Raw genomic sequence first — 10,664 nt, 5'->3', positions numbered from 1 at the left:
GGTGAAACCGGATGGCAACACCAGACTCCAATCTAATTTGGCAGAGTTTCTACAGCTGGATGCCCTTCCTAACGCCAACCACTCAGAGAGTGTAGTGGGTGCTTTTACATGTCACCCACACGAAAACGGCCATGCTCGAAATGGTGTCTTTTACGTGCCACCCGCACTAGCCAGTCCAGGGGCACTGGCAATGATCTCACTCGAAAATCCTATGGGAGCCAGTCAGGCGGTACTGGCAACGGCCACGCTCAAAATGGTGCATCTCATGTGCCACCCACACAAGAGCCAGTCCAGGGGCACTGGCAACGATCTTACTTGGCTTGCCGGGTCTTCTCACGCACAGCACATTTCCAAAGGTCTCGATATATATATATATATATAGTCTATTGACTAGTTTTTCTTCTTTCTAGACCACTGGTAGCAAAAAGAATTTCTAAATTTTTTTGGTACCCTGAAATTTATTAATAATGATATAATGACTTTTTGGATAATTTCTGGAAGAAAATCAGCATTTTTTTGTATTTGCTGCCGATAAGAAAACCGTACATGCGCAGTAGATATGAAAAATTATAACATATAAGCACGAGGCATGTTCTATGTATTGCCTAGTGTTCATATGTTAATCTTGGCTTTCTTGCTGATGATAGCTGGCCTAGTAAATTATTTTATTTTGCTGAAAATAGCTTGAAACCATGGTACAGGAAATAGATGGTAAATGTTTTTATTTTTCATTCCCTTCCAAAATTATCCCTATTTGTGGTTTGGAGTTTGACTGCTCCTTCTAGCGGGTTAGATGTCCTATTATGGACATCTCTTATGTGCTTAAATGTACACTGTATGTATTTATATATATATATTGGTTGGCACTTCGTCAGTTACGACGACGAGGGTTCCAGTTGATCAGATCAACGGAACAGCCTGCACGTGAAATTAATGTGCAAGTGGCTGAGTACTCCACAGACAAGGGTACCCTTAACGTAGTTCTCGGGGAGATTCAGCGTGACACAGTGTGACAAAGCTGACCCTTTGAAATACAGGTACAACAGAAACAGGAAGTAAGAGTGAGAGAAAGTTGTGGTGAAAGGGTACAGCAGGGTTCACCACCATCCCCTGCCGGAGCCTTGTGGAATTTTAGATGTTTTCGCTCAATAAATACTCACAACGCCAGGTCCGGGAATCGAAACCGCGATCCTACGACCGTGAGTCCGCTGCCCTAACCACTTGGCCATTGCGCCTCCACACACACACACACACACACACACACACACATATATATATATATATATATATATAGTCAAATCAAATAAATGAGCATTAAAAATAACAATAACAAACAACAAAAGGACGTGCACATTGAACATATTAGTTTGACGCTTGGTAAGAAGGAGAGTCTTTGATGCTTTGAGCATAGTTCTTCATTGGAAAGGAAAATGGAAAAGTCCAAAGAAGGAAGAAAAAAAAAACACCATCCATCCAACCTAGGCCAACATAGAAAAATCTTAAACCAAGAATGATAATAATTTGTTACTTGAAATGCAACATCATGACATAGATCTTTTTACATAAGAGCAGACCTGAATTTAAACAACAGGATCAAAATCACAAACTAATAAGTTAGCAGTTATTTATTTGCCATACTGGTTCACAGAAAAAAAAAGAAAAAAAAAACAGCTGAATTTCTCTTATTGAATTCTCTGCCTGCTTGAAAATGATGATCCAGAATTTTAGAACAAATATGTCTCAATATAAACATTGGCTCCATACACCAAGAGATGTCAACTGAATGAATCATTTGGCCATTTATTTTTCAACTGGAAAATTCATTCAAGCACTATTCGCCAGAGTTACTCAACATTATCATGATCATCATAGTCCTATTTGCCATCATCATCAATTAATGTCCACTGTCCATGGCATGCGATTGGACAGTTTGACTGGAGATGGTAAGCCAAAAGACTGTTGAATGATATGGTACTAAATGCTTTTTACATGACACCAACACCATATCATTCTAAAAGGATCAAAGGTTCTTCCAAAACAATAGGCTCATAAGGCTGGTTTGCTGGATTCTGTAGCATATATATCATTTAATGTAAATCATTTATTCTATGTGCTTGATTTCTTGGTTATCTTAAAAAGTTACTTGTGATACACATTCTATGAGATAGTCTATCTCACATTTGTTAAATACTACAAAAAAACTCAAAAAAACAATTAAGTACTGGCCCCATGAACCCATGAAAAAAATCAACATATTTAGCTTCCCATATATGAGTTCCACAAAATTTTTCACAGAGATAACTCAAATATGACATCATCTTATTAATATCTGTTCCAGATATTTCTAAGATGTACATTATTAAGAATTTTAAACTGACCTTTTCTCGTTTGGGTTTAATTTCTTTTGCTACTTCACAATAACCCATCACAGCTTCTACAAACTTCAACAGTCCAGCACCAGCTTTGCTAACTAGCTTCATCTCATCGAGAGATATGTCTAACACTTTTAATTTGGCTGCAAAATACAATGAATTATGAATCATTTAGCCTTTTGTAAAATTGGTTCCAATTCTTAAACAATATATTTCTAAATTAATTTATATCTCTATAACTCTTTAACTGCTCATATAAATAGGAGATGTTTTGATTCATTTACTTCAAATACTGATAGATTGAAGTCTAACAGAGTCATTTTCTTTACCTTTTTGTCGGGGTTTATTTAAGTAACAAACTACTTCTGGATATTTGCTTTCTATAACAGTCATAATGTACTAAAGAATATGTATTCAAGTGTTTTCCTGTTGCCATGTCTAGGTAGATATAAAGGATAAGGTTTTGACGAAATAAATAAATGGAAGCTCAGCTGCATTCTTCAACATTAGCAAACCAAATAAAGTGAAAAAAACTTCCGGTAAGTATCAGTAATAATTCATAGTTACCTCATCAGAAACTATCATTAATTACCATAAATAAACAATTAAATGTTAATTAATAGCTTAATGATATTAAGAAAGTTACCTTGTTTATGTAAACAAGGCTTAAGTGTATAGTTGAGAAGCTTGCTTCCAAACCAAGTGACACTTTGGCCAAGTGGCATCTACTATAGTACCAGGCTGATCAGTACCTTATGAGTGGATTTGATAGACAGAACCTTAAAAAAGCTCTTCACACACACACACACACACACACACACACACACACACACACACACACTCACACACACAAATGCACATGTCTGTCTGTTTGTATATATGTATGTATGTTTTATTCAGTTTTATTTCAAGATTCTTTGCCAATAGAGAAAGAGCTAGTTTCTAATCTAGATCCAAGGCTCCTTCATTGGAATTTCAACAACATCAACAGGGTTTTTGTATGTATGTATATGTGCAGATTTGTATGTTTTAAGTATGTATTCTCATGCATATAGTTGCATGTCTAGACATGTGGATATATACTTAAATGATAAACTTCTGAAAAGTTTGACAGATTTTCAGTTCTGGTGATGGCTTGGATCTGTAGTCTTTGAATCAGTTTTCTCCTTTCTGGTTTTGAGAAGCCTAATTTCTCAAGATTGGTATTTAGGCAGTGTATTACATATCCCAGTACCCCAGTAATTACAGGTATAAACCTGAACTTTATGTATGTAAGTATGTATGGATGGATGTATGTATCTAAATGTGTGTGTTTGCATTTGTGTTATGCTTGTCCCCTATCACCACTTGACAACTGGTGCTGGTTTGTTTACACCCCTGTAATTTAGCAGTCTGGCAAAAGAGACTGATAGAATGAGTACCAGTATTAAAAATAAGTAGTAGGGTTAATTTATCTGACTAAAACCTTTCAAGTCAGTGTCTTTGTATATGGCCAAAATCCAATGACTGAAACAAGTAAAAGATAAAAGATAAAAATGTGGTAGAAGGTAACTTTGAACAAATTAAGAAGGGAAATATAGACAATTCTTAGTATTTGTACACAGACTGGTTTTGAATAGGGTCTTACCTTTTACTTGTTTCTGAGCTGCTGAAGAGATGGAATTTACATCCATTTCGGTCAACTGACGTAGGAAATTCGTTTCTGCCATCATACCCCTTGCTGATTTCCAGCTCACTTCACGAATGCCCTTAATAATTACAATGCATTCGCATACATCTTGGACTGCTTTGGGTGGTTTTGCAAATGATCTGTAGTATGACAGCAAAGTTAACTTAATATATAAGAAATTGTGCCAAAATAATAACTTTTGAGTAGCTTTAGTAGTACTCCTATAAAAACAAATAATAAACCACAAAATAATTTTTTATTTTTCAAAATGAAACAAAACTAACAGTAAGATGGAAAATAATGCTTATTTTTGTATACCACCACTTTATTCATATTTGAAAATTTTTCTCCTCCTTTTAAATTGCTAAGTCTTTGATCAGATCCTCAAAATTAATTTTACATAATACATTTGCTTCTATACTTAGTAGAGATAAGGCATCCAGCCTACCTTGCTGCATAACTGTTTTGATAATTTTTTTTAATATACTTCAACTGAGAAAATGATCACTCAGCTGAGCAATTTGTGACCATTAATGTTAAAAATATATGAAAGGCAATGTCTACATTTGGAAAGGCACACTCAATATTGTCTTCTACAATTGTTTTATAAATTATGAGATGTCACTCACATCACTTTGTTTTCTGTCACAATATACTTTCATTTTTCAAGACATTTTACTTTCACTATTCTACGAAGGTAAACTGCATGTTAACCAAAATAAAGACAAGCACTTTAGGCAATTTTACCATATATATACATAAACAGTGAGATAGAGAAATAGCAACACATGAATAAATCATAAACTCCACCTATTTTGTATACAATTGGTCGCTTTTATATGACATCACTATGACACCATAAACACCTCAAAATTATATTTCCTATCATATAAACCACTTCAAATATTATTATTTCAACCAGCTTGAAGTGATTTCTTTTGTGCCATAAACCGTTTACCATTTCTCTGGTGCTCCACTTCTCTTGATGCCCTAAGCACATGCTTATTTTGATTAATGGTTAATCTAGCACTGGGTAGATTAAGTGATTACCTATAAAAATCATTTTGAATTGTGTTCACTCCCTGAAGAATGTCTTCTTTCACAACTTTTGTATGTACTGACTCTCCAGCCACTGTTGAAGAGTATCTCATTTGAACTTAGACATGGGAAAGCTAAATAGCATATACAGATGCCATTATCTTAATAATACTGAACACCACGGATGCCAACATGCCCAGCACCAGTCTAAAGAAATATGTAGAGAAAGGAACAAAAATTAACTGAGACAAATTAGTGGGCTTAGAGATCAATATCTTAGGAGGCAATTCTACAACATCAGATAGTGTTGTGGGGTACAGACAGTTTAAACTGCTTGTTTTATGAATTAGTCTAGACCCGCAGGTGAATAGAAATTAGTATTATATTATGAGTAGGGTGACTGATCTCACTCAGAAATGAACTGAAAAGAAGCTATCCAAGAAAAGTCAAGCAGAAGTGGTAAATGTGTACATCACTTCCATCATATATTACTGCCTGGTTCTCATTTGGACTCGGGGTGTTTGATTTTTTTTTGTGATGTGTTCCATTAGCCAGGCAGTCCATCTGCTGTCAGCACTCTCTGTGCAGATGGCTCAGTATGCATTGACTGATGGGCTGAACCTGCAGCATCCACAAAGATACCCAGATAGTGAGAAGGTTTGGTTGCCTTTTATCAGTCATTGTTTTCCACAGTTCAGATTCAAGTGAAGACCAAGACTGGGAGCCTAGTATCTGAAATGGTACATCTACATTAGCATTCTTAACTGACAGCACTCTGTCAGTTACAATGCTGAGGGTTCCAGTTGATCCAATCAACGGAACAGTCTGCTCATTAAATTAACATTCAAGTGGCTGAGCACTCCACAAACACATGTACCCTTAATGTAGTTCTCAGCGTGACAAGGCTGGCCCTTTGAAATACAGGTACAACTCATTTTTTGCCAGCTGAGTGGACTGGAGCAACATGAAATAAAGTGTCTTGCGTCACTGGGAATTGAACTCCCAACCTTACAATTCTAAGCCGAACACCCTAACCACTAAGCCATACACTTTCACACCCTTTTGATACCAACACAACTAAGTCTGTCCTTGAGTCTATGATATGAATTTCCTATTTTAAATTGAGTGAAATTAAAACTTTCCACCAACATTTCATCATTTGTTCCAGACACCTGCTTAATAATGACAAAATCATTTAAATAAACTCTTCATTATTTTCAAAATGAATTGAAAGAAAGACAGTATATTCCAGCAGAAATATGGTAGCAAAAGGGTTAAGAGGACTAGCAGTAAGCGAGAATGGCAATGTTCTTGAGCATCAATGAGAACCAACTGGAATGTCTATTCTAGGAGATGTTCGGCCTGGAGATGGCGGTGGTGGCAGTGGTGGTGGTGATGATGATGATGGCAGCATTAGCACAGCAATGGCAGTGATGATGATGGTGATGATCATGACTATGATTATCAGGAGGATGCAAAGCAGTATAGCCTATTTTGAATATGATAATATTCTGACCTGATTTCTGTCACATCTGATTTGTCCAAATCGTCAAGAGCCAGTCGGGCAGCCTCCAGTGCTGGCAGAGCTTCATTCAATGCGTCTTCTGCCTCTCCCTAAAGAAAAACATAACAAAAAACAATGTTATAATGACTAGCAGCAAAATAAAAGTGTGAACAACATGTAAAGTTTAGTGGTTTATTCCTCTCATAGGAGACAGACATATACTATACACACACAAACACATATGCATTCACACATAAATGCACACACACTCATAAACTCACATACAAATACACACACATATGCATACTTATACATGTCTGCACATTGAAAGACTCATACATACACTGACACCAAAATGTTCATGCACACACACACACACACACACACACACACACACACACACACACACAAACACATGCAGTTATACAAATATACTCGGACACAGATACATATACACACAAACAGATGTTTCTTTAATCGATTTTGGTGTCATGATAGCACAACTGAAAATAGACATGTTGCTTAACTCCTATCACCTTTCTTTGAGCAGACCTTTAACACATTGACAGCTAAACATTTACCGGAGAGTAACTCATAGATTCATCACTCCAGATATTCAATGCCCCATTCTGGATGAGGACTACATTGCATATTCTGACATGTAGTGATTTACTGCACGTATGCAATATGGTAAGGTTGCTGTTGTTATTGGTTAGTGACAGTTGCTGATTGAAAAGACCTATGATCAAGACCATACCAGCTATAAGCATCTCTCTCTCTTTGTTCAAAAAACTTAGTGTACCTAGAACTATTTATCTAATATTTTCTTTTTAAAGACAAGTGGGTATTTGAGAGAGACTTGGTTGTTATTTCTAGCTGATAAGTTTCCTGAATGGCTTGTAGTATGAGATAATAATCTGACCACGTATTTTCTTTATTGTTTAGTCTGTCCATGTATGTCTATAGCTTGACAATGACCACAGTAATTTTTTCTGGAGTACCAAAGTCAGCACTTGTTTCAGATGATGTGCATTCCAACACAGTTTTTCAAATTATTAATACTGCAGCTAATGTAGTGTGTTTTGTTTCTATTTTGTCTGACTGGATTTGCATGAACAAGTGACCAGGTAATTGAGTTGATTGTAGAACAAAGATAGACCAAAGCAGCTAAAGTAAGTCATGTCTGGTAAGTTTACTGTCATCAATTCACTACAGGAAAAGTATGCTATCATCAATTCACAACAAGGGTAGTTCACTGTCATTGTATTTTTTTTTTTTTTCAATAAAATAGTGTTTAACTAGTAATGGTGAGATACTATGGATATATTTTCTCAGTAAACTTTCTTCACAGTGAACTTTCTTCAAGGTGAATTGATAGCAGTGAACTTACCTGTAATCAAAGTAAGTTTGCTACAGTAGACATAAAAACATTAGGTCTCAAATTAAGTCAAATCATTTCCTTAGAACTTCTACAATTAGGGCACTTGAATTCTTTTGCCAATACTTTCCAATTCCCTGATCTAGTTTGAAATTACATATTGGTTTAACTTCCATTCATGTGTCTCACTGAATGTCCTGATGGCACCTATTTCCTGCTCAGGATATGAATGCCATTAGCTCTCAAAGAGCCCATCTACCTTTGATAGGGTTTCTATTTTTAATCACGTTGAGTGCCCTCACACTCTTCTCATTGGGAAAGTCCAGTGGGGGATCCAGTTCTGTTGCCAACTACTTGATCAGGAGTGGGTAGAACTGCATTACATAGTTACCAGTAGCATGTTTCTATCAGTTTGTGATGGAATCAGCCCTGGTGTTTTGCAAATCCGTAAAACCCACTAAAGTAAAACTTCATGTTAGAATGGTAAACAAGGGTGGTGGTTAAGAAGCTCACTTTGAAGCCACATGGTTTTGGGTTCAGTCCCACTGTGTAGCACCTTACGCAACTGTCTTCTACTATAGCCTCAGGCCAACCAAAGCCTTATGAATGGAAACTGTATGGAAGCCAATTGTGTATGTGTGTGTGTGTGTATGTGTGTGTGTGTGTATATGTGTGTGTGTAAGTGTGTGCATGTGTACACATGTCTATCTCTTTGTGTCTGTGTTTGTACCCCCCATCACCACCTAATAACTGGTGTTGGTTTATTTACATCCCTATCATAGAGCAGTTCTACAAAAGAGACTGATAGAATAAGTATAAAACTTAAAAAAAGAGAAATAAGTATTGGGTTTGTTTTGTTCAATTAATCCCTTCAAGACAGTGGCCCAGCACAGCTGCAGTCTAATGACTGAAACAAGTAAAACAAAGAATGGAAGAAGATGGAGAGAAGGAATGATGGATGTGAAAGTTATTAACAATATAGCCCAAACCTTCTCAATTGCAATAATAGCACTCTGTTCTTCAATATCCTTTGCTTTAGCCACGGCCATCTGTTTCTTCTCATTAGCTATAGCTGTCCGTTCAGAAATATCTTGTAGCAGAATCTCACAGGCATCTGTTTTTTCTTTCACAGCACTTTTCTGAACTACAAGTTTTTCATTTAAAACATCAAGTTGTTCCCTGGCTTCTTTAATTTTCAGTAAACCTCCGGCCAGACGTTCACACTACAACATAGAGACAAGAAATTTCTTTTAAAATTGTATCCATCATGCACATAATTTATGTGATTGTTTAAAAGGCAAAAAAATCTTCTCTACTCCAAGAACGCAATCAACTTTCTTTTATTATGATTCAGATACCTTAATGAGAATGTACAAATTCATTAAAATATCCTATGCACTTATGACAATACTATCTACTTTCCATTTCAAAATTTCCAGATTTATTTCACTTTAATTCCAGATTGATTTCACTTTTTTTTGTATTTTTATAATTTTTAAAAATTAATTAATCAATTTTATTACATACTAGACTGCTTGTGACCTATTGGGTGACTGATGGTTCAGGTTATAAAACATTGAAGCTGATTTCAACATTGCATTGAAATGAAAGTTAATTTTATGATTCATTTAAATATTTCAATTTGTTCGTGTCATCATAGGTCTGGTTTACAAGTTCATGTTTAAGGTTTTATGGGTTATTTACAACACCTAATAGAAATAGAACTTCCGGGGTAACTTGAACTCCAGTAACAGCATTTATCTATGGCATATGTGCACACTTCTACAAAAATGCAAAAGGAATTGTTATATAACATAAACATAAATATAAATGGAAACAATTTTCACAGTTATATATTCCCATTTCAGGGTTATGTTACTTTTGGAGTATTTTCCCATCATGTGCCATTTTGGCTATATTATGAAAATCGCATATCTCGGGAAAAGATTGCATATCTCAGGAATCCATAGTCCAATTTACAGGAAACTTGTTTTATTCCGTTTGTATTCAGATTTCAGGAGTACCTTACTTTCAGAGTATTTTCCCATTATGTGTCAGTTTGGCTGTATTAAATTAGAGACAAGCACACAAGCAAGCAATCACAGAGTTTTAGTATTACATAGATATAACACATATGTATATGATATATACAAAGAAAAAAGCAAAAAAAAAGAGAAAGAAAAGGAAGAAAAAACATCAATACAGCACCAAGTGCTTCAATTGGTTGCTCACCACAAGGTTCAATGGAACCTACTGAAGCAAGCCAGCGTGCTCGCAGCATTACCACAGGTGATGGTAAGGCTAAGGCATTGGAAAAACCAAGTGCCTTCATGGGCATCACCTGACACCTCAGTGCTGTGAGCTGCCAACAATGACAAGAACTTTGCCGTTTGTAGCCCAGTCCCTCCAAACATCTCAAATGCCACAGGTTTGAAGAGATCCAATTAATACATATGCATTCAATTACATACTCACATGCAAATACAAATGCACATGCACACACACACACACACACACACACACACACACACACACACACAAACAGCCAAAGTCTGAAATCAAAATCCTTATTTCTAATACAGAATTTAGACATTCTAAATGTTTTTACCATAACTTTATGAGATTAATGTCTTGAAATTAGCAGGTGATGGGACCAATCAAAATATATAAGAATATAAATAAAACATAAAAAACAGACAGAGT

The 10,664-nt window shown here is 35.8% G+C and overlaps 1 protein-coding gene across 2 annotated transcripts in view; it reads right to left on the bottom strand.

Annotated features, from left to right (window-relative positions):
- LOC106876022 (dynein axonemal heavy chain 10) overlaps positions 1–10,664 on the bottom strand; it is a 187,264-nt gene that overhangs the window by 62,694 nt on the left and 113,906 nt on the right. For both annotated transcript variants that reach the window (XM_052968399.1, XM_014924396.2), the window contains exons 51-54: positions 8,951–9,184; positions 6,596–6,693; positions 4,000–4,181; positions 2,379–2,515 (exon numbers count right to left, since the gene is read on the bottom strand). In XM_052968399.1, the coding sequence (XP_052824359.1) occupies positions 2,379–2,515; positions 4,000–4,181; positions 6,596–6,693; positions 8,951–9,184 (651 nt within the window). The remainder of the gene's footprint in view (positions 1–2,378; positions 2,516–3,999; positions 4,182–6,595; positions 6,694–8,950; positions 9,185–10,664) is intronic.

This window comes from Octopus bimaculoides, chromosome 1 (genome assembly GCF_001194135.2).
Source record: "Octopus bimaculoides isolate UCB-OBI-ISO-001 chromosome 1, ASM119413v2, whole genome shotgun sequence".
Lineage (NCBI taxonomy): Eukaryota > Metazoa > Mollusca > Cephalopoda > Octopoda > Octopodidae > Octopus > Octopus bimaculoides.
Note: the sequence above shows the minus strand (reverse complement) of the source record. Positions and strands in the feature narration are given on the sequence as shown.